Raw genomic sequence first — 24,918 nt, forward strand, 5'->3', positions numbered from 1 at the left:
AAGAACAAACCATAACTGAATGCAAAGATTTACATTTAGGTTTAAACATTGAAACTTTGTGTTAATAAATCATCTAAATACATTTGTATCAACATAAATACTGCATTTTAATCACAAAGCCTTTGCTTATTTCTTCTTACAGCAACTTCAAATAATTCGAATTAAAGTGTGGTCTGCAACCAAAATAGGAGCCTAAGTAGAAAAACGACTATTTTTCTTGCCTTTATTGGGTTTTGTGAAGAACATTACACTACTATTACTCCATAAAGAAAATTTTTTTAGTGCTTCAGTCTGCATTGTTTAAGGAATTCGTCCAATTAAATTAAATGTAAATTGATGTTGGTTTTCTATTGCATTACATTTTCATTAAGTAATAAATTCCATCCAATGTGAGGTAGTGACTCTCCATTGCGATGATCATGAGCATCACCAGCATGTCAAGATCCTTGCACTAAATTAACATAACGTGTGCTGAATGAAGGATACTTAAATATATGACGTACGACGTCAATATAATGTTTCGAGTATAAGTGAAAAATTATCATATCCAGAGCGAGAAATGTGTCAAGGAATTTCTTGTGTTTGAGGACATGAAGGTTTCTCGTCGTACTGATCTGACCAGGTGAGGTCGCTGTTGTTTAGTTCACTCACAGCTTGGATTTCTGTTTTCGCAAAAGAAGAAGAAGACTTCTTGGCGATGATTGGTTAACACCCCTGTTGCTAAGCGATCTCGCAGAGTTTACGAATATGTCCGCTCTCTAAACGCTAAATGGCTAATACCGGTGCCTTTTTCTCGTCTCTTTCATGCCGGGCATCATTTCTGTTATTCTTCGTTTGCTTTGCCCGCTCTCAGAACATTGTCGGTGAGACTTTTCTACGTAATTCGCCCCGAGCTATTGCGGTTTACGTAAAAATGTTCTACGTTACGTATAGAATCTAGCAACTGTATAAACTGCTATACGGCGTGGCATTGGGCGTTACTTTTTTAAAACTCATGTTACGTATCGTACATAGATTGCAAGAACTGTAACTAATCAGATTTTTTTTTTTATTAATAGTTTTTCAGCCGTCTTTTCTCGTCTCAAATGGACCGCAAATCTCCGCATTTCTGCTCGGAAACGCATCAGGGATCTCACTGCATCTCAGGACGGTTTCTGCTTCAAACACAACAGGTAGGGGGAAAAATACAATCAAGCACCTCACAGACCATCTACTAGAAGCTGATCACTCACGAGTTCATTTTCAGGAATGCCCTAAGATCTCTGACCAGACATCGCTGCTGAAAAAACGCCTCCAAACAGCATTTTTTGTGTTACTACCTTGCTTCAAAGTGCGGGTGGTGTGATCAGGGTGTTTAAGTAGTAAAAAGTTCAATTTCGACCTCATCTGACCAGAGCACCTTCTTCCACATACTTGGTGTGTCCCCTACATGGCTTCTAAATAGGGCTGGGCGATATGGAATAAAAAATAAATCTCAGATTTTATTATACCAAATCCGATTAATCGATTTTTTCCTCCTTTTTGTTTCATAAAAAGAAATAAAGAAATTATTTTAAAACCTTGCTTTTATGTCAAGCATTTCGTCAGGGAGTTGACCTGAATTCAAAGTGCAACTAAAAACAAGCTGTGAAACATGCTTGTAAAACAAGATGGCAGCCATGCCATTATAAACAATGAAGATATAACAAAACATTTGCTGCTAGTGGTATTACACATTGAGCTAAGAACAGGCTTCACTGCACTTGTGAACTTCAAACTAAGTAAAAAAAAAAGTAAATAAGTAAATGAAGTACCTCGTATTATGGTAAAAAAAAAACTTTCCACTTAACAATATTTTGACAATACATTTGCCTAAACATATATTCAGCATCACATGCTGTTCTCTTCATGGAAACCCAATGAGTGTATTGGCAAAATAAAATCCAGATTTTCCAAAAATTAAATCTTAAGGAATTGTAAATTCAAATTAATCAATTTATCGCCCAGCCCTACTTCTAAAAAACTGGTTATAGCTTTCTTTTCAAAAATGTCTTTCTCCTTAACACCCTCAGAAATGCCAAATTTGTGGAGCATATGACAAATTCCTCTCTGGGAGTTAGGGAGTTTGGTGGGTTGCCGGTTCGATCCCCCGCTCAGTCGCTGTGTCCTTGGGCAAGACACTTCACCCAACTTGTCTGGTGGAGGTCAGGGGGCCCGGTGGCGCCGATGTATGGCAGCCTCACTTCTGCCAGGGCAGCTGTGGCTACTAACATGGCTCACCACCATCAGGGGGCGAATGACTGATTGTGGTGTGAAGCGCCTTGGGGTCATCAGACATTCGTCCACTTTAATTGTGTGCAACTCTGTGTTGGTCACATAAACTCCCCAAAAAAACGTACACAAGTTGGTGGTTGCACTTTTATGTGTCTGTTTAGGATCGTTTGGTTTATCATTCTGGATGGATCATGTGTTTGTTGTCTCTCACAGGAAGCATTGGTCCAGCATCATGTGTAACAGAAGCAACGCGGTGGGCTCTCACAACTGAGCAGATGGGAAAGGTAAACTCTAATCATTAGCTTTAATCAGCCGATGCAGATATAGACACAAGAACATAAAGGGGATGACATCCACCTGTGACTTATGCTTATGTCACTTGTTTCCTCCTCCCCAGAGTGCAGTTCGAGTTCATCTGACATTGAACCAAAGCTTGCATTTGTGTGGGGAGAATGAAACGACCGCTAACTGCTGTCCGAAACCGCTGTGTGTCCTGGAAACCCTTCAGGTGTCAGCCTGCGCTGGGAGCACGCCCCAGGCGTCAATGCTGATCCAAGTCGCCGTAAACGCCCGGTTGCTTCCTCCTAATGCAGGAGCTGGTGATTCCAATTAAACCTTTGTCATCAGAATGTGACATGAGAGCGTGAAAAGCAGCACGTTTCCTTATATGAGCCGTCTATTCATTTCAGATAACAAAACAGTTTTTCCAAACCAAGTTTACCAGCCACTTGGCGTTTGTCCGTGCGACCTGACATCTAGAGCATGTGACGCACGCTGCTGTTGTGACCAGGTGCTTCCGTCCGTATTATAACGATGTGATAAGACTAACTCCTCCGCTGTGTTTCCTTCTCTATTAATCTCCATATCTGTGTTTAAATTCTACCAGGACTGTTCCAATGAAGATCTAAAGCTTTTTGCATCCCACTGCCTGCAAGGACCCTTTGGGGGGCAGGTCTCCCCTCTTCCAGATTACCAGTGCTCCGTGCAGTCTGCCGAAAACTCCCCAGACTGGTTTCCATTTTTATGCGTCAGTTCTCCACCTGAAAACAACCCCTACCTGGGTCTCTTCTACCAAGGGGACACAATGTGAGAAATGATTTAATAAAAGTTTTTTTTTGTTGAATTTTGTCTTTTATTCTGTAACTTTTGTGCTACGTTTTTTTTTTTCTTTTCTTCATTTAACGGATATAGTGCCCCCAGGCCTGGCCCGTCCTTCCAAATGCCTGCGCTGTCTGCTCCAGTGCCAGTTGGTATTTATATTCAGGGAAGTCCTGTTGTCACGTCAGATAACAAGTACTTCACAATACCTCAGGTTGGTTGTATATGCGTTATCTTTTGTTTGACAACATTTTTTAAAATCACATTTTTCATTGTTTCTTATTAGAAATGTAACAACTAAGACTCAGTGTATGTTTCTGTTTCACAGATGGTCCTGGGACGGTGCGTAAATGGTGCTCCTGTGGCCTTTCTCCAAAATTTCAAAGTGGAGTGTGTAACTCCCTTCCACTCGTGTCCAACCGGTCCTCCCTTACAAACGCAACAAAAAGACTTGAGCTCTGAAGTGCTGGATGGGCAAGGCGGTGGGTTTTACCTGCTTACGTCACTGAAGCTGCGTTTTAAAGTGCTTTTTGAATATTTTTGAGTGCAGCTGCGTGTGTTGTTTCATTTTCTTTAACAGGTGCTGTCAAGGTGAATTTGACTGATGACGAGGCCCCTGATTTGACTCTGTTCCTTTCAAGTGGTCAAGCTGATTTTACATGTATGTACCCTTTAGTTAATAAAATTAATTAAACTGACTGTTAGGAATTGTAACTTACATGTGGTTTATGTTCTTCTCAAGCTGAGATGCTGGTGTGTGAAAATGTGACTTTAGCGCTGGATTACAAATTCTACTGGAAAGGAAATGGCATCACCAGCATCTCTCTGACACGCACCGTTGGGACCATCGTCTTGAATGGAAGTTGTAAGTTCATACGTTGCTCTTTTTTTTTTTTTTTTTTTTTCTACTTGATGCGTCCCTATTCAGGGTAATTGGCTCTGTTTGTGAAAGGACTGAAAGATTTATCTGCCCTGTCCTCTAAACAGTGGCGTTAACTACAAGATATTCTGCTGTGTTTCTAAATGGAGACTCTGTGGCTGAGCCCAACTCGGGGAACCCAGGTAAGAAAAAATACATCTAGTTTAGGACGTCTGTGTTGAGATTGCAGCTCTTACAGAGGATGTTACAATTTTTAAATGACAGGTTATCAGGTGGGAAGGCCTGTGATCGCTGGTATTCTGGACAACAATACAGATTTAATGCAGAGGACACGGATCAATCTTTGGAAACCAGGTAAAAACCACTAATCAACTGTGTTGATCAGTGTGTTTTTTAACACCCAATTACAGATATTTCAGGCCTAACTCACTGTTTTCTGGTCTGGTTGATAGTGGGCGATGGACTCTGTTCCAGTGTCAACATGAAGCCAGTTGTGTTCGGGGAGAATTCAACTTCAGGTTGCCTGCTGCCTGTCGGACAACAAAATACGAGTCGGTGTGATCTCCTGAGGTGGGTTTGCTTACCATGATCTTTTACCTTTAGATAAAATGTAATGTAACTACAGTGCCTTCCAAAACTATGCATACTGATTGAACTTGCAAACCTTTTGTCACTTTATAAACACAAACTGCAAGTCATTTAAAGGAAATATAAGTAATACACCCTGTGGCTCAAATCGGTACAACAGCTTGCCAATCACAATCTAATGAGCCGTTTTTAAACGGTGTGTTGCTGTTGTGAATTTTTACTTCCACGGGATAGGTATATGATGTCTCTTACTGGCTTCCATGTTAGCAGGCTGCTGCTCTTTTGCCAAAATAAAACAAATGTGTTCGGAACCCTGGGAACTCTCATATGATTGGCTAAGGAACCAGGAAGTAAACACTCAGATACAAGTAGTTCCGGAACTTACCTCTAGGTTTGGAAGGAGAAAAACGTGACTAAGACGTAGATGGAGAGGACCGATTGTTTACAGGGAATGTTACTTCCATCCCAGGTGAGAAATGAGAATGATTTAGGTTGATTTTACAGTCGCTATCTTATTTATAGCTCCTTTAAGTGAGGTTCGATGACAGTGATGTCATCTGCAAACTTCAAGAGTTTCACAAACAGGTCTGCAGATGTGCAGTCATTAATGTGCAGAGAGAAGAGGAGAGGGGAGAGAACAGACCCCTGGGGGGCGCCAGTGTTGATTCTTCTTGCCGCTCTTTCACGAAGGCCAAAGTTACCATGCGTGTCCCATAAACCGCATACTTTCTATTTTCATATGATAGATTGAACTGTGACATTTTCAAAGCTTGGGGTATTTTTTCTAACCTAAGCCAGCTTCAAACTTCTCCACAGCTGTGTCCCTGACCTTTATGCTGCGGTCCTCTGTTTTCATGATGCTGTTTGTTCACTAATCTTCTCTAAACAACCTAATCTCATGTTTTCTTATGTTTCAGAGCGACTGTTGCCGATCTGCAGGCGGCTCTAACCACAGCGGCGTATGTAGCACAGCGTGGTAACCCTGATCTTACAACCATGACAGACTGGCTCAACATCAGCTGTAAGTGGATGAGTAGAGAAGCAACAAATTTTTTCTAAATCAGTGCTGTAGTTTTTTCAGAGCTTTAACCTACAATTGGTTTGCTCTGTTGTTTTGGTGTCAGAAAGCTGCTCTAACCAATAATTTACTGAATAAATTTACTGCAGTTGTGACACCGAACTCCAGCTCAGCGACGGTAGACGCTGCGGGTGTGTGCGGTGATATTCCCTCCCACCAACACATCAGTGTTTGGAGCCTCACCACCAGCCTGGTAGATGGAGTACCCCAAAGAGAAATCCAAGCTTTAGAAGTCAGGTATCAGATAATCACTTAATGCAGCTTGCTTTTGGTTGTTGCAAATCTTTGTATGAGTATGTTTTTTTTTTAATTGTAACAAGTAATAATTACCAGATATTTGTTGTTCTTTAGCTATAGCAAGTCCACTTGGGCACTGGATTGTGGAGGAGGTGATGTCTCCCTATGTGAGGACCCAGAAGAAAGTCAGTTGTTCCCGATCACCTCCTCGGTCACTTTTATTGACATTCCTATTAATGCAGGACCAGCCAAAAACAGGTGTGTACACATTTTAAATGCCGTTACCAACACTTGTCTGACCACTGATCAGCTTTTGGGATGCTTTATCCACGTGGCTAATTGTAAGACACGGATGTATTTTTTGATTATAGGTTTCAGATCAACTTCACAGAATACGACTGTAACAGGAACGATGTGTGTTGGCCTGAGCTCGCCTTTCCCTTCACCAGATATTACACAGGTAGGGAGTTAGATAATCCTGGTAAGAGATGGTGTGGATGTTTACCATGCCTCTGCAGATCATTCATTACTCAACAGCTTCACTGTATACTGCAGTTATGATGCAATTACTGGAATAAATTCCTGTGATATGATTTTAAAACTCAATGAAGATAACAGGTATCGCAGATGCCACTTTAAAGCGTTTGAATGTAAATTAAACCGCAGGCTCAGTGAGATCTATTTACTATTTATTGTTCTTAACTCTAGATTATCAGTATTCCAGCAAACAGTGCAGATCCCAGAGTGGATACAGTTATGAGAGTACTATAATAACATGTTGTATCTTTCTCTGTCTCAGGTGAACCTTATTCCCAGTCGTTGGCTAAAGGGATGATCTTGGTTTTCATGTTTCTCACTGCAGCAGTTCTTGGAACTCCATGGAGACAGATCAGACAGGCATGGCACAATGTTTGACTCTAATGCTCAAAAGGTTCTTGGAAAAAATGTAAAGGATGACTTTTAGGTAGAAAATAATAGCGTAAGACACTAATTAGTGGTATAATGTCACTATAATGTGCTTATCCGTCTGTGAAATGTTACATATTTTTCCATAATTATACATTTTGTACCTGTAATTTTGTAAATATTGACATGTATTTGTGCACTTATAGTGTATTTGTATATTTTTGTAATAAATATATTTTTCAAGTTGATTTTCAAAACTTAGTCATGATATTTCTTTTTAAAAGATGCATAGCTTTCTTGCGCCATCCTCCAACTCTGATTCAGCCCCTGTTTATCATTAAGTCTGAAATGGATCGATAGGTCCAATACTGATCCACAGATTTCTGCTGCAATTCTTTTTCTATTTTGAACTCAACTATTGAGAAGCTCTTATTGTGTCATCAGACTTTTTTTCTGGTCACTAAAAAGGCTGGAGTTTTTTCTTTATCAAAACACCCATTGTGACGCAGGTTCCTGAGAGAGGTTCCTGTGTTGGAAACGTTTAAAGAGAAAAGGAAACCAAGCCCACACTATTAATTCTTTCCTCTTCTTAGAACCACAGAGGTGTTAATCCTGTTATGAAGTTGTCTTTTTTTCTAAGCTCTTACTTCAGAGTGTGGTTGATGACCAATTTCATCAAATCCAACAGGCTTTCAAGGGTTCAAATATTTGTGCAAAGAACATAAATCCTATATATTTTTTTTAAATTGCTTCAGAGTGGTGGCAATTAGTCCAAAGATCAGGATTATTTTTTTTGTTTCGTTTGTCACACACACAAGTTGACTTGATCCACCTTGACAACCAATTTACAGCTCTCCCTACTATTATTATTTCTGGTAAAATGTATAAAGCTTTAGAACAAATGCATTTTACTGTAGTTGCACATTCGAACAGTGACAATATTGATGTAGTTCTCTAACTGTCATGTTATCCGTGCAACCTTGCACGGACAAGCGGGTATAGAAGATGGATGGACGAATGGACATCCTTCTCACTGCATGTCCTGGCAAAATAAACCTGGTTCAGTCCCAGTTCTAATAGTTGGAATTGTTTTAAAGATTCTGCTCTGACTAGATGTTACCAAGTTCAGGCCTGTAGCCGCTGTTCTGTGAACATTTCCTGACATACAAAGATCAACACACCTGTTGGCTTACATAAGTGGCAAATATAAACGGGCCTCTGTGTCAACTCATGCGTCAGGGAAACAGGAAGTCAAAGTTATTATTAAAAAACATCCATGACACTGATCAACTTGTAAAAATTAAAAGAACATTTGTAGTATTAATTGTGCTACAAATATCAAGGGCCTGTGTACGCCCACAGAAGGTGTTCAGCTCTTCCTAAAACTTGTGGGAAGGTTGGGTATTTTACAAGGTTAATTGCGCTGTTTATGTTTTACTTATTGGAATTGAGAATCCTTTTGTTTGTTATAAAAATTGAGGAACTTTTAACAGTAAGTCAGTTTTTAACAATACAGTGATTTGTCATACAAAATGACAGACAACATGAACTATTTTACATCATACAAAAGCAGCGGCAATGGAAATTAACAGAAAAAGAGAGAAAAAAAACTGATTACCTTAATAAATCAGACAGGGACATAAAAAAACAAAAAGGAACAAAAAAGTGGAGAAATTCTACCAGAAGTAGGCATACAAATTCTAAACATAGATTCTGAAATCCAAATAAGGTTTGTAACACTAAGAACATATTCAAACGTATGGTATCAAAATTAATCACAGCAATAAATCTAAAGAGACATAGTACATTTTTGTTTTAATATTAACAAATATTTTGTTTTAGCTAAAACAAAATACTATAATATTTTGTTTTAGCATCCTCTGTATGTGGATGCATGCACCTGTTTTACACATAATAAGAACCTTTCATACTTATAAGTTTTGTGAAAAACATAATCATTTATAAATACATTTTAGACTTTTAGGCTGTTTGTGTGTAAGCTTCAGCCTTTTTTTTTTGCTGTGGCCCCTTTGTGGGTAATGTAGACGCTACTTCTAATTTATTTGATGCAATAAAAACTAAAAAATAATCAAACAGATGAGTTTTGTAAACTTTGGGTTGTTGGAATATGGAGTAAGGAAGTGACAGCTTGGACATCATGTCATACAAGACAAACAAAGACCTCTCACTCTATCAATTAGACTCATCTCTCTGAGTGGCATGGTTAGACAAAAATACAATTTTTGAAAATAACGAAATGGACCAAAGTCTGCCACCAGCAAGAAGACAGAGGTTTCACGTTTGTACGTAATCAGAAGCTTATTTCAAAAGGAAGGTAATCAAACAATACCTAACAGTCTCAATATATTTATGTAAAAAAAATATATCATAAAATAATGATCCAGTTCCCAAATAAGTCCACAAATCTACCCTCTTTCCAAATAGAAAAAAAAGCTCTAATAGAAAGCATGATGCACATCAGCGACAGCGTTCATGAACCCTGCCAGTGGTCGTGTGTATAAACCTGCAGACAAAGCAGAGGGTTTACGCCCAACGAATCAGTTCGGACTGCGCAGACTCCTGCGGGTGGCTTCGATTGGTTGATTCGCTCCTGTGGAAGTTGATCGTAGTCGGTGAGAAGTAAAGTGACGTGGAGAGTTACGAAGATGGCAAGCTTACGCCTAAAACTTCCCAAACTGTGACAGGACTTGGTACCAAAGTGTACGGTGAGCTTCATCGACATATATTTGTTTTGTCAACCGACTAAAGAAGCTTAACGCCTAACCGGGAATCGTGGAAACGGCTCAAGCAGCTAACCAATTAGCCGGCTAACAGCGGAAAACAGCCCCTGTTGATACCGTGTAAATCCAAAGGTGGTGGAAGTGAAACGTCCTTTTATTACCCGAGCCGTGCCATGGAAGGACGAGGAATGACGTGACCGACGTATAAAACCCGTACAAGAACCCGCTCCAAGCACTGGTCGGCTTGGTTTTACACAGACAGAGGAGGGGAGAAAAAGAAAAAAGAAAACAACCCCGGTGCCAGGATGAGCTCTCTGCTCCGAGGTGAGGAGATGTGCCTGGCCCAGCTGTTTCTGCAGTCCGGCTCGGCTTACGACTGCATCAGTGAGCTGGGAGAGCTGGGACTGGTGGAGTTCAGAGACGTAAGTGTTCAGATCTTAGCGTCATGTTTACCTGTCTAATCGCGGTCATCTCTCGCCATGAAACTGTTGCCTTATGCTAGAACTGGCCCGCACTAAAAGGAAGCGCCTCGTCTGCACGTATGTCTTGTTTCTTGGAACTGCATGAAGCCAATTACAGAGTTATGACTTAGTGTTGCTCTCTGAGAATAGACGTAACTGGTTCCTTTCAGATGCAGCTTAATGGAGGGATACTATAATGTTGCTTTGCCTCAATTTCTGAGGGAACTCATCTGCCAGATGTGATGAACTTGCCAGTAAAAAAGAAGATTCTTGTCTCTCTTTACTCTCACGGCGAGACAATTTAATCAGGTTGAAACCCAAATTTAAGCTGAACAATAACACATTTTTGAGACAGAGGAGCATGTATAACGCAGTCATGAATCGAGACTTTGGACCGGATTCTAGACATGCCATGTGAAATCAAATTTAAAACCAAAAAAAGTGATGAAGCTAGAGATGTGCCAGTCAATCAGAATTGGCCAGTTTTCTCTTTATCTGCATTAATACATAGTAGCTCAAATACTGGAAGAGCAGATTTTCGATTTTCTTCCCCCTTATTATCAGATGCTTTAAAACAAAAACAAAAAAACTCTTATTTCTGTTTAGAATCATGTCAGTAAAATGCACGTCCTTGGTTACACATTTGTTCTCCAGTTTACTACAAATCCGATTTCCATTTGATTCGATGCATGAATGGGGATGATTTTGTAATTCTCCTTTATTCAAAGGTACCACCTCTGATATATTTTTCTTTTACACACTGTACTCTGTAGTGTAGACTAACATTTTGGCATTGGTCAAAATTGGACTCAGCAGCTCTGACCAGAAATAAGAGCTAGAATCAGCGTGGGCCAGGGGAAGCCTGATCAGTGCAACTCTAATAGAAACCTATTTCTGCCATGCATGTCATAACAGGAAAAAAAAAAACAACGAGTTAGCTGTTGGTTCTGTTTGTCTTATGTTTTAGTGACAGCTTGTACTCACGACCAGTCATCAGGGTTACTGTCATGTTGTGGGTCTAAAGCTGACCAGTTTGTGAGCATTGACTATAGACTTTTGTAATGCTGTTGTGACCGTCAGTCTCTTGCTCCACTGTCACAGCAGTGAGACTGGATCAAAGCCGCTCGTGATCGTTTGCAGGCCTAACGGTCTTTCTCTCACCTGTTCCAGCTCAATCCGAACGTGAACGCGTTCCAGCGAAAACACGTCAACGAGATCAAAAAATGTGAAGAGATGGAGAGGATCCTGGGTAAGTTTAACATTTCTGTTTTCAGTTCATTATATTCGTTACCACGGCTCTCTAGATTCTGTCTATTATTAGTTCACATAGAGGCGCACTGACAATCCACTTTTGACTGTAACCAGTCGACTTTCACTGTGTCCAGCCCCGATGTTTTACTCACAAATCTTTTTCCAACCGGAGAACACACCATAAGGCAAGGCAAGGCAAATTTATTTATATAGCACAATTCAGTACAGAGACAATGCAAAGTGCTTTACATGATTAAAATATAGCAAAATAAAACAGAATAAAAGCAAGTAGGAGTAAAATGTAGATATAAAATAGAACATAATAAAAAACACTAGTGGTGTTTTCAGTCAACTAGAACAGTTGAAGGCAATCCTAAACAAATGTGTTTTTAATCTTGATTTAAAGGAACTCAGGCTTTCCGCACCTTTACAGTTTTCTGGAAGTTTGTTCCAGATAAGTGGAGCATAGGAACTAAATGCTGCTTCACCATAGCACAACATTACTAGATCTAGATAAGCACAACGCCCTTTGGTGTGCAGGTGGCTTCACAGCACGAAGGAGATTTAAAGTTAAATAACAATTGTAATGGCTTCTTCCGCAAAAGCTTTTATAGAAGCTGTTGAAACGGAAACTGCTTTTTCTAAGGAGACCGTTCATTTATGCTGCTGTAACAGATGAGCAGCTTTTGGTTGTCACTCAGCTCGCCCTTTTTTTTTTTTTTTTTTTTTTTAATCATTTTTGGTTGTTTTGTTCCTGCCTTTTTTTTGGAGGGCAGGGGGTATGAAAAGAAGCCAATACGTGTTTGTTCCCGCCAAGTAGACACACTTTGATCAGTCAATCTGAATCTGACTTCCCCAAAACACCAAGAAGGATGATCATATTAATGCAGAGCTGGTTGCTTTTTATTCTTCTGAACGTTCAACCTCTGGTTGTCGTTGAAAAGGCTCGATTTGCAAACGTTGGCTGCCTTTTAAGAAACCTTTGAGCTTAAGCTAAGGCGTCTAAATTCTATAGGAAAAATATACACAGACTACAGCTTGCCGTTTGCTAGGCTAATCATGCTAATTCGTTCCTAGTCAGAAACTATCCACAAAACCCAGACCCGCGTATCTTTAGAAATGAAATGATTTCCTCTCACGGCAACAAGATGCAGCGAAGGCAAATTCTTGAGCACACAGTGGCTCTCCTGTCTGAAGAGCTAACTGACCCGTCGGTCATGAGAAACGTCATGTGGTTGTAGATTCAGTTGTGCGCTGCTGTCTTTGGTTGAATAAATGCTGGATTATTAGATTAAGAAGAAAATAACACGCTGTCAGTCTTGGATGGTGTTCCGTGTTATTCAAAGGATGGCCACTGGAAAAACACGTTGTCACAGAATATCGCTTGTGGTTTTCAACAGGTTACCTTCTGAGGGAAATCAAGAAAGCGCATATTTCACTGCCAGAAAGAGATATGAACCCCGTGGCTCCTTCACCCAAGCATATAATGACTATAATGGTAATGTTTCCTTTTTATCGTGACTCTTGGAGCTGTCGTCCTCTGTTTATTACACATGTACGCACGTTTATTTACAGGAGCAGCTGCAGAAACTTGAGGTGGAACTAGGCGAAGTCACCAGAAACAAGGAGAAGCTGCAGAAGAATCTGCTGGAGCTCACCGAGTACACACACATGCTCCGCATCACACGCAACTTTGTGCAGAGAACTACGGAGGTAGACCGAATTTAAAGTCACACGCTCTCGATTTGGTTGAGGACGACTTGAATTTGGTGTCGGATGCTTAGCCTCTCCCTATTAACTTTGATGGATCGACTCTTTTCTGTTAGCAGGAACCGCTACAAGTCCATTATGAGGAGTTTCCATTTCTGGAAAAAGACACAAGGATGGACTACAGCAGTATGCAGAGGCTTGGAGCCAAACTGGGGTATGTGCTGCTTAGTCTATTCATTTTATAGATAAAAACAGAAGTTTTAGGGTTCTTCCAAATGAGTTTTTAGAGTTTCACAAACTGTGGCTATATTTAATAATAAATCCAGTTTCAGGTTTTACTCGCTAACATATAGGCCCAACATATTCATATAGTCTTTCACATTTTGTCATGTTCCAACCACAAAGTGGAATATATTTTGTGATTCTATGTAATAGACTTTCACAAAGTCATGCATAAATGTAAAGTGTAAGAAAAAAGATAGAAAAACCATTAATAAGAGGAGCAGCCAAAGCACTCCTAGTAACTATGGAGGAGCTACAGAGATCATAGCTCAGGTGGGACACTATGTAGACAGGACAGCTATTAGTTGTGCACGGCATAAAGCTGACCTTTCTAGAAAAGTGGCAAGAGGAAGGTCATTTATGTCAGAAAGCCATAAGAACCCATTTAAAGTTTGCCGTTCACCATGCAGGGGATACAGCAAATGCTTAGAAGGAAGTGATCTGGTCAGATGAGACCAAGATGAAACTTTCTGACGCATGTTCAACATGTGGGGAGGAACTATCACATCCACACGAGGCAATTTGTAAATGTCCGACAGTTCACATAGAGTGGGATGATTCGAAATATAATTATTCACTCAACAATATCAGAATAGTTGATAATTAAAGGGAGCTACAACAATCATTCACTCTCCTTGCCTGGAGTTTAATCTGTGATTCACAACCTTTTTTTGTTTTTTCCAAGAACAGAAAATTTCAAATATCATTACCTATGTTTAATGTTTTTTTTTTTTTTAAAGTTAACATATTGGCAGTGATTTAAATTTAAGAATAAAGCGGCCAAGCATCTTGTAGGCCGTTTGTGACGGTTTTAAACGCTTCTCTTGCAGTTTCATCTCGGGGCTGATCCAGAGAGCCAAGATCGAAGCCTTTGAGCGGATGCTTTGGAGAGTGTGCAAAGGTTACACCATCCTGAGCTCGGCGGAGGTCGACGAGTACCTGGAAGATCCCGACACAGTAGGTTCCCCGGCAGAGACCATGGGGTTTATTGACAGTACACAGTGAAGACAACAGTAGGTGCAAGAGGATGTGATGAACAGAAGACACGTGGCGTTGGCAACATCATTCTGAGGGGATGCTGATGTTAGGCAGGGCCTGGAAAGCTGGTGGGAGTTCATGGGAAGATGGATGGAGCTAAATACAGAGCAAGGCTTGGATTAAACCCCGTTAGAGGCTGCAAGCGCCTGGAGACTGGGGCGGAGGTTTACACTGCAAAAACGGAACTAGAAATAAGTAAAATATTCTTTAAAATGAGTGTATTTGTCCTTGATTTGAGCAGGTAAATAAGATGATTTGCCAATGGAATAAGATGTTTGCACTTAAAATAGGAACAACTCATCTTCATCATCTTATTTCAAGTGCAGGATGTCTAAATATCTTATTTTAGGGGTCAAAATACTCATTCCATTGGCAAATAGTCTTATTTACCTGCTCAAATCAAGGATAAATACACTCATTTTAAGAACATTTTACTTATTTTTAGATCCGTTTTTGCAGTGTACCGTCCAGCAGGACAAGAGACCTAAACTTAGAACCAGACCTACAGTTGAAATGTTTTGACCCAGTCAGAGTCCAGACCTAAATCCAATTAAAAATCTGTGGAAAGACTTGAAATTTTCCTTTCAGGCGCGCTCTCTGTACGAAGCCTGCAAAGGAAAGGCGACATCTACCGAATATAGCTCTGGGATTTTTTTTAAATGAAATCAATTTGAATTAGTTCATCAACGTTGCCGTAATTTGTGCTTAATTTAAAGCAGGAAAATGCTAATTTATCATTCTAATGCAAATCTTGTGCTCTCCTGGTTGCAGCCAGCAATGATCCTTGTGATCTGGTCCACAGACGGCGGTAATCAGATTATCCTTTCTCTGTGCTTGACCGGACGGCAGGCGTCCAGAACCATGACGGATCAATAAAACCATAACAGAGATGCTTTCACTACTAGAAAGTCAGACCAATTTCACATGCAGAGATTCTTTTTTTTAAACAATATATTCGTTGGTGTTTTGCTTTTCAGACCTGTGCATACAGTATATTCATATGCTGCTTTTTTCATATACACTTAATCTAAGGGGAAAAAATTATCAAATCTAACATGTCAATTATCACTTCAAAAACAAAAAGTCTACAGATATTCTCACTAAATCACTGTTTGTCCTAAATTAGAAAATATAGGATATTTTTTGGGATATTTGGAAAATATGTTCTGTAGTGTTAGTTTAATATGCTCCCACAAAGTTTTAACGTTGGGAGATTCTCGCATGCAATAAAATAAAGTTCCCTTTGCTTCCACATGTTTAGTGCAGACATCTTGGATATTGCTGCTGCACCTGTTTCATTTAGCTGCTGCGATGTATATTTTCATCAACCCGCCGTACTGTAACAGTCCAAATGTGGTCCAAATTTGGATTGTTTGGATTGAGGGTGGGCTTCAGTACAGATTAAGTCCCAGTCCTTAGCCATTATGTCAGCTCCTAGGTCTCCCATCCTCTCTGTTTGTTTCTGTTCAGAAGTTTCTGTGGAATTGGATATAAACCGGTCAACCTGTTCCCATATATTCCGTTTTTCTTCTTATCTTTAGATATACATTTTTCCTAGTTTGATTTTGGAGTTTTAGTTAAGGATGCCTGTTAGGCTTGTTCTAAGGAAGCTTCTGAGCTGCAGAGATTTGAAGAAAATGTGCATTCTGTCGTTTTTTTTCCCCATGTGTTGTTTGCTGCACAGTATAAAAAATTAAGCCCCCCCTTAAAGTTGTGAAGATGTTCTATAAATGAAATGGTGCAAACCATTAAGCAAGCCATTGCAGCCAAAACCTGAAAAATGACAGGGGAGTGAAAAGCTGTCAAACATCCTTCTTTTCCCTCTGCAGGGCGAGCCCACCAAAAGTGTCGTCTTCCTCATCTCCTACTGGGGGGACCAGATTGGCCAGAAAGTGAAGAAGATCTGTGATTGGTAATTATAGCACACGACACTCGGGCGCCTGACGTTTTGCTACCATATAGCATAACGTACTTTTTCCCCGCACAGCTACCACTGTCACCTGTATCCGTATCCCAGTAGCAACGATGAGAGGAACGATGTGGTGGAAGGCCTGAGAACTCGCATTCAGGATCTACACACAGTATGTCTTCTGTCTAAATATCAACATTATCACTTGTTCTTCACTGTGGTAAAACTAGATGTAAAAAAAAAAAAAAAAAGAAATCCCATGGTTATGTTAAGAGGTGAACCCTTCATGTCTAGCTTAAGTTTAAAGGTGACTTTAAACCTGGTCTCTGTATAAAAAGCTAAATGAATCGGTTGAGGTGCTAAACAATTAGCCGAGTTGTTCTTGTGTTGATTAGAGGCAGTAAATGCTGACTGCGGTGGTTTTCTCTGTGGGCTCATGTTATGGTTTGAACAGGATGTGAGTGAGAAACTGAGACGGGCTCACCGGCTGAAGCACGTGTTCAACAGGAGGCCTCAGCTTGTTATAGTCATTATAGTCACGTCGCCTTATTATTTGTTATTTTTCATGTACTCTTTGATTCCCCACGGTTATCCTTCAGGTTTAAACACAGAGCTGCAAAAAAAAAAATGCAATCAAAGTACTTTATTTTTCAACTGTTTCATTTTTAAATCACAAAAATGGACTAAGATTTCTTTTTGCATTATTCCATTAAGAAGCCCATCTGTTCCCCCCCCCCCTGTTCCAGGTACTTCACAGGACGGAGGACTACCTGAGACAGGTCCTGATCAAGGCTTCAGAATCCGTCTACACCTGGGTGGTCCAGGTCAAGAAAATGAAGGCCATCTACTACATCCTGAACCTCTGCAGCTTCGACGTGACTAATAAGTGCCTGATTTCTGAGGTGTGGTGTCCCGTTAATGACATTCCCAGACTGCGGAGAGCCCTGGAAGACGGATCGGTGAGAAAAGCTTCTCTCTCTACTCTTAAAGCAGGAGTTTATTCAAAATCGGCAGCCTTCTGTAATAATTTAATCGTCTGCTAGATAAGGGGGTGCTATTTTATTTTTTTTGTCCAAAAACTTATAATTTTAAAAACTTTTTGGGCTGTAAGAACAAAGTCATCATTCATTCTGCTTTTAGAGTCATGGGCACAGTCTATATTATACATTAAAGAAATACAGGAAGACAATCCCTGCAGTCTTTCATTGACTGACATAATTTTAGAGTCAAGTCATCTTTTTAACCGCGTCTAATAAGACTTTCATCAATACTTCAGAGAAAAAGCGGAGCGACTGTTCCCTCTTTCGTCAATCGCATCCCTACCACCGATACCCCGCCGACGCTGATGAGGACCAACAAATTTACCTCTGGCTTCCAAAACATCGTGGATGCCTACGGAGTGGGCTCCTACAGGGAGGTGAACCCCGGTGAGTTGCGTTTATTCTGTCGGGAATCTATTTTTTTTAAAGGATATGTTGGTGTTTTTAATGTCACGTGCTACTGCAAGGTTTGAAAATCCCAAGTTTACCTTCGTTAAAGGTTTCATTGCCGCCGTTTTCCTCTTCTGTCATGTCGATCTTTTTCAGCTCCCTTTACAATCATAACCTTCCCGTTCTTATTTGCTGTGATGTTCGGGGACCTGGGTCACGGAGTCATCATGTCTCTGTTCGCTTTCTGGATGGTGCGCTACGAGAACAACCGCAAACTGAAAAACACCAGGAACGAGGTGGGTAACAGCTACGGCGAAGCTCGCTGAATGTGAACCAGCTGGTGGCGTGATTGTCTGACGTGTGGCCGTGCGCAGATCTGGAACACGTTCTTTGAGGGGCGTTACATCATTCTGATGATGGGCCTGTTCTCCGTCTACACCGGGCTGATTTACAACGACTGCTTCTCGAAGTCGCTGAATATCTTTGGCTCCGGATGGAGCGTCAAAGCAATGTTCAAAGCGGGATTGTGGACGTGAGTATTGGACAGTACGGGGGCTTCGGTGTGGATTTGTTTTAAGATTTGTAAAGATGTAAAACGCCACACTTGTGATTTTTTTATTTGTGTCTTGTAGGAACGACGTCCTGAGGGCTAATCATTTCCTGACTCTGGATCCAAATGTTACCGGAGTTTTTAAAGGACCGTACCCTTTTGGGATCGACCCGGTAAGTACAGTATTTAAAGGTGTGACGCATGCATGCAATCAGTCTTGTTTCAGGAGGCATATTTTGAGAAGATTAACAGTCAAATAAGGAAAAAACACACTTTGTTGTAGCAGTCGACAGGTTTCTGCTCTCTGCTGAGCAGAAATCCCAACTTTTGGTGGTAGCGTCTTTTTATGGTATAACAAATGCTGCTTTCAAACCAAATATATATCCATGTCTAACTTTATTCTTTGCCCCAAGGGAAGGGAGTCTTTAATTCTTGACAGTTAAAATCCGTATTCATATAATCTATAGTTTAAAATAAAACGATACAGTCAAAAAAATATTCATTCACCTTGAACTTGTTCACATTTGATCACGTCAGAGCCACTAATGTAATTTATTTTGGGGTGAATTTGATTTCATAGCTCATCACCAATTAATGCATTTGCTTTTGGGATGCCCTGCATTTCCCCACTGAGGGACAGTAAAAGATCTTTCTGTTCTAAATAAAATCCAGTGCAGCCACTCTCCTTCAATTTAATCGTATTATAAATCCAGCTGTTCTGTGACGGCCTCAGATTTTTGTCTGATAACAATAGTTGAGGGGAAAAACTGCACCATGAAGATCAAGGAATGCAGCAGACAGGTCAGGGATAAAGACGTTTAAAGCAGAGTTGGGCTTTTCTGTTCTCCAAACTGGAACGGCTGATCTCTGATCCAGAAACATTTATGATTTATAGGTTGACATTTGTAATAAACCTAGTTCATTTTAGCTGGAATTGTCAAATATAACCAACAAAAAAATGTGATTGAAATGGATTAAGATTTTCCTGTTTGTTTGTTTGTTTTTTATCGTTATTTTTTTTTTATATATAAAGATCTGGAACTTGGCATCCAATCGCCTTACATTCCTCAACTCTTATAAGATGAAAATGTCAGTGATACTGGGCATCATACACATGAGCTTCGGCGTCATCCTCAGCACTTACAATCACCGGCAAGTTATGTCTGCCAGATTATATGTTGTTGTTGTTTTTTTTTGTCTTTTTTTACTTTGACAAGTCCCTATCAACTAATTGTACTATTTTAATCAGCTGTCCTCCTTTTTCTCTTCTAAAATCAGACACTTTAGGAAGAATTACAACCTCTACTTGGTGTTTCTGCCTGAACTCCTGTTCCTGTTGTGCTTGTTCGGCTACTTGGTGTTCATGATATTCTACAAGTGGCTGGTCTTCACTGCGAAGGACTCCAGACACGCCCCCAGCATTCTCATCCACTTCATTAACATGTTCCTCATGCAGGGGGAGGCAGTGCAGCCCCTCTACCCGGGACAGGTAAGAAACTCCACACGCTTTTCCCCCAAGCCGGTTCAATCCACCGTTGAATAGATTTAAATGGTGCTAAAGCATAACACGTTACTGAGAGACTGTTTTTTTTTCTTTTCTTCTCTTCCAGACTGGCCTGCAGGTATTCCTGGTGGTCATTGCTGTTCTTTCAGTGCCTGTTTTACTGCTGGGCAAACCAGTCTACCTCTACTGGCTTCAGAACGGAGGCCGGAATCGCCTGGGAATGTATAGGGTGAGCACTGAAAACACCATTTGCTGACATTTTTGTTTGTTTTTTGAAGCGCTTTAAAGTACAGAAAAATATAGTTGCAGCTTCTCGCTTCCATTTTCAGAGGTAAAAGTCTAAATCTGTCAAACGTTAGAGTTGAAACTCTCAGAGTTCTCATAATTTTTAAATGATCTGTGCTGCTGCTTTATACCGCTAATTCGTTTATCTCTGAACTTGGAAAGTTCATCATGTTTATATTAGATTGGAAATGGGCAGCCTTGGCTTTCATATAAAGCTGAGTAAGATATAATTTTTTTTAAATCTACAACTCTAATGAAGGGATATGAGCGTGTGCGGCGAAACAGCGACGAAGAGCTCTGCCTTCTGAGGTCTGAGGACATGGAGGAGGGCAGCAGTCACAGCGATCTCACCAGCAGCGGAGAGCACCTCTCAGAGGAGGTCAGAACAAGCTACGACTCCATACATTGCTGAAGGTTTTCAAGATTAGAAATCATTGTTTACCTTTTACTTTTAAAATTGAGTTGTTTCTTGTTGATGTTGTTGCAGTTTAACTTTGCAGACGAGTTCCTACATCAGGCCATCCACACAATAGAGTATTGTCTGGGCTGCGTGTCAAACACAGCCTCCTACCTGAGACTCTGGGCTCTCAGTCTGGCACACGCCCGTAAGTACGACGGTCTGACATCAACACGCTGGTTTTTTTTTTCTTCTAGCTAGTAGATGAAAGCTGGTCAGAGTGGATGGGATTATTGTCATTCTACAAAGTATTGACCGGGGAGGCTTAACACAAACGTACACCACAGTTTTCAGATTTTCATTTTCACAAATCTTTTTTCTTCCACTGCGTAATCCTGCAGTACGTTGTTTTGTACTGACACAGGAAATCCCGTTAACACTTGTTGAAGTTAGAGGTGTGATTAACAGCAGCAGAGCGCTGTAGTTCAAGACTTCTCTCTTCTCAGTTCTCAGTTATTGAACCCTTTTGTTAGGTTTGATAGAAGCAGCGATACTTTACTTCATAAGTGAAATGAATTTAGGCTTTAGGTTTGAACATAGCATGCTCGTTTTGAGCTATGCACAAGCTTGGAGAATAAAGCTTGGTTTCCCCAACACTGGTGCTCCACTGTAACCTGACTCTCGCCAGATGTATGTCGCTCCGCCTAGCTCCACTCACATACATCTGGGACCTCTCCCATAGAGAGTGATTTCTCCAACCAATTTTATTGTCTAGCCAATCAGGACGCAGGGCTGGAGTTTTACCCGTGAGATAAGACTGTTTTGATAGCAATGGCGGCTCGTTGAGGAAGCAAGCGTTAACATTGATGCTGCTATTTCTTCCGTGTTGTCCAATCTACCTAATATTGTTTCATTAAAACAACATCAGAGAACGGCTCTGAAGGCTTTTGTTGGTGGAAACCATGTTTTCGCCCTTCTCCCGACCGGATTTGGCAAGTTTTGTTTTCCGGGGCGCGTCCGGAGGCGGAGAGGTTAGTGGTTAGCGCGAACCATGTTAGGAGGCCTTTAGTCCTCGACGCGGTCGGCCCGGGATCGACTCCGACCTGCGGTGCTTTGCCGCCTGTCTTCCACCCTCTTCCTGTCAGCTCACTGTCAATAAAACGCGTGCCACTAGAGCCGCAAACACATAAAAAAAAAAAAAGTTTTGTTTTTTCCTGCGTCGCTATCATCAGCGTCACGGGTTAGCTTCAGTGTGAGTGGTTGAAATAGCACGTCGATAAAGATGACAGACAAGTGGCTAATCCAATCATATGCAAGGATTTTTGATAAGGCCCAGCCTTCAATAAAGGCAATTCCTATGGAGAGGTCCCAGATGGATGTGAGTGAAGCTAGGCGGAGCGACATACAGCAGGCGAGAGTCAGGTTAGCTCCTGCTCATCATCAAGGGCTATTTTTTCCCCCCTATTTCCTCGTAATCAAAGCGTACGATGTTCAGGTTTTTTTCCTCTGCACCTTTTCTTGTGTTACAGAGCTATCAGAGGTGCTTTGGGCCATGGTGATGAGAGTAGGACTTCGGATGGACACGACTCTTGGGGTTGTATTCCTGGTTCCCGTGTTTAGTCTGTTTGCCGTTCTCACCGTGTCCATCCTCCTCGTCATGGAGGGCCTGTCCGCCTTCCTTCACGCCCTTCGGCTGCACTGGTAAGCATTCTCTGACTCAAAGGATCACAGTTCTTTGAATTATCCCAGTGTTTTTACGTCCCTGACCGCCGTTTGCTTCCTCTGCAGGGTTGAGTTTCAGAATAAATTCTACAGCGGGACTGGAGTCAAGTTCTGCCCTTTTTCTTTCTCGCTGATGCCTTCCAGCTTTGAACATGATGGACTGCTTTGAAAAGACTAGTCATATGAAGAGAATCCAGTGGGGCAGCTCATAGAGACATTACCAAGGGATGTCAAAAACTTCTTCTCGTATTTTTTTTTTTCATTCTTTTTTTACAATTTACATGAAGAAATGACCACGCTGGCCTCCAAGCTGTGTTTAAAAAAAAAAACGAAACAAGAAACTCACTGGTGAACAGATTGTGAATTAATGCAGTTTTATGTAAGAAAGACTGTTTTGTCCAAGATCAGGATAAGGGTACTGCTTGCAAACGTTGATGTGAATAAATGCTCCATAAAATTGCAAAATGGCTAAACACACCTAATTTTGGTTTGACACAAAAACCCTAAAATGTGATGAAATCAATGCTTTTTTTTCCCGTGGGAGTTCTTAATAAAAATTAACATTGAGCTTTTTCACTTACGGTTCCTATAATTTGTCATATGTTCTTTTATACTGTCACTATTGTCAGCATATTTTGACTCTTTTCTTCACGCTTCAGATTATCCGATCTGGTTTCGATCCACTGGGCCAGGGCAGCCAATTTGAAATTAAATGGCCTTCAGCTTTTCGGTTAATGTGAGTGTGCATTTTTTTTACCCACGGAAAATGTTTGATGACATACCAACAAGTCCTGAAATTTTTTTGATGAACGAAAAACGAGAAAGAACCTCGTAAATCCGTGGATCTGATACAGCGCTGCTGCTTACAGAAACCTAAGGTGTCTTTTTTTTTTATTGTCCCTTCAGGTGTGGTTCATAGTTTGTGAACAGTAAAATTATATTTCGGTTTGACCCACTGTTCGTAGCGGTCCTTAATAATAATGCCGTCTCTCTTCAGTTTTTCCGGACTACCTCGGAGAAAACCTCCTAATTTCTCCTCGGCCAATCACTGAAAAGCAGTGCATTCACGTCAAAACTCCTCTCGGTGCAGCTCGCTTTAACCCTGCTGTTGAGTGGGGCCAGAGAAGCCGTGTGGTGCGAAGCCAAACCGAGCCGGTCAAGCCGGAGCTATTCAGAATCAACTCATCTCAATGATGGGACCTTCTGTTTTCTCTCTCAGATACACTCTTGTAAAAGGCACACAGTTTTGGTCTTGGCTCTGTCTCTCGGTTGCATTGGTTTAAATTTGGTGGACAGCTTTACAACCAGGTACAACCACAAGCCAGCTCCTACTCCGTGGGGACCTTCAGTTATTATACCACAGCACTGCAGGAGATTTGAAGGTTTCTGTGGGTGAATAGTGAAATATGCTTGGAGTTTTTTAACATAATTTTTTAAACAGAGTCGTAGATGAAGCCCGGTGTGATTTTGTGTGTGCAGTTTGCTCCATTCGAGAACTCTGTCGAATTTTCAATGAGCAGGGGGAAAAGAAATGAGTCTGTTGACTTCAGCTTTGTTGGTTTAAAAGTCCTACATCTCCTTTCAACATGTTTGATTGTATGGTGATATGAACCCGACTTTTTGATTATTTTGGATTGGTTTGTCGTGTTGAATGAAAACAATTTAATGATTTTTCTCTTTCAGACCTTAATGTCATCACTTCTTGATGAAGGAATGTCTGCGTTTTTTGCTCTTGACGCTCTTTACATTAAGCTACATTTACGTCAAGCTATCTTACACTTTTTTTTTTTTAGCCAATTTTTTTTTTATTTTTTTTTTTTTACCAAAAACATTTTAATACCGCATCAGACCGGACACTAGTGTTATTTAAGTCTTAGCTGTTTTTTCACTTTCGGTCTGCAAATATCACCTGCTTGCGTATCAGTGTTTTCTATTTATTTTGACCCTTCTTGTTTTTTTGTTTTTTGTACCTGACAAGCGGGACGTCAAAGCACAAGAAACCAGTTAGTAACAGGCATAGAAAAACCCTAATCTTTAAAAGAAAAAAAAAAAAAAAAAGGTAAATGCAGTTTAGCTGAATTGTTTGTTGATGGAATAGGTTCTGTCATGCAGTTCTTATTTAAATATATAAATAAACTTACCTTATTTGATCGATCTCTTCAATTAACATTTTTCCCACTGGTAAGCACTCCATATTGTATCTCTTTGAAGAGAAGTTTGTGTTAATAAATGTAATAAATATCTATTTTCGGGATATTGTTGAGTTTCCTTAAAGATTGATTTATTTGTTATGTTTTGTTCTGTAAATTCAAGAGATGGTGCTGCACTAAGATCACAGTAACTCAGCAGTTTCTTAAATGCTCCTCAGGCCAGCCTGGCACCAACAACCATGCCGATTTGAACATCACTTATCACCCCTTTCTTCTCCATAATGATCCTCAGTTTGAACTCAAAGTCATAGTCCGTTTAGGCAGCTAAACGCTGTCCATTTAGCTGCCTAACTGCATGGCAAATCAGTCTGTTTGATTCTTGATCCAAATGATGTAAAACATTTTATGATGTACAAGCCGGAGCTTCGGGGAAGCTCTCCATGACTAA

At 40.6% G+C, this 24,918-nt stretch overlaps 2 protein-coding genes across 3 annotated transcripts; both read left to right on the plus strand.

Moving 5' to 3' along the window:
* Positions 1-737: 737 nt before the first annotated feature.
* tctn2 (tectonic family member 2) lies at positions 738-7,285 on the plus strand. The gene is made up of 18 exons (XM_021316976.2): positions 738-863; positions 1,059-1,172; positions 2,467-2,537; positions 2,651-2,852; positions 2,943-3,043; positions 3,140-3,339; positions 3,445-3,565; positions 3,680-3,833; positions 3,932-4,012; positions 4,094-4,216; positions 4,339-4,413; positions 4,496-4,585; positions 4,684-4,801; positions 5,737-5,840; positions 5,987-6,134; positions 6,249-6,392; positions 6,506-6,594; positions 6,934-7,285. Exons 1-18 carry the CDS (start codon positions 770-772, stop codon positions 7,047-7,049), a joined length of 2,145 nt encoding a protein of 714 aa, XP_021172651.2. The 5' UTR covers positions 738-769; the 3' UTR covers positions 7,050-7,285.
* Positions 7,286-9,600: 2,315 nt separating this feature from the next.
* atp6v0a2b (ATPase H+ transporting V0 subunit a2b) lies at positions 9,601-24,574 on the plus strand. 2 transcript variants are annotated; one of them, XM_012863419.3, is made up of 20 exons: positions 9,601-10,203; positions 11,413-11,491; positions 12,894-12,991; positions 13,069-13,206; positions 13,320-13,417; positions 14,316-14,442; positions 16,353-16,435; positions 16,511-16,604; positions 17,179-17,391; positions 17,709-17,859; positions 18,019-18,158; positions 18,237-18,394; positions 18,495-18,585; positions 19,446-19,564; positions 19,691-19,901; positions 20,023-20,145; positions 20,461-20,580; positions 20,689-20,806; positions 22,128-22,299; positions 22,387-24,574. In XM_012863419.3, the coding sequence occupies exons 1-20, from the start codon at positions 10,087-10,089 to the stop codon at positions 22,487-22,489; spliced, it is 2,553 nt and encodes an 850-aa protein (XP_012718873.2). In that variant the 5' UTR covers positions 9,601-10,086; the 3' UTR covers positions 22,490-24,574. The 2 variants fall into 2 exon arrangements, with proteins under 2 accessions (XP_012718873.2, XP_012718874.2); XM_012863420.3 differs by having other exon boundaries at positions 13,323-13,417.
* Positions 24,575-24,918: the final 344 nt, after the last annotated feature.

Source organism: Fundulus heteroclitus, chromosome 12 (genome assembly GCF_011125445.2).
Source record: "Fundulus heteroclitus isolate FHET01 chromosome 12, MU-UCD_Fhet_4.1, whole genome shotgun sequence".
In the NCBI taxonomy this organism is placed as follows: Eukaryota; Metazoa; Chordata; class Actinopteri; order Cyprinodontiformes; family Fundulidae; genus Fundulus; species Fundulus heteroclitus.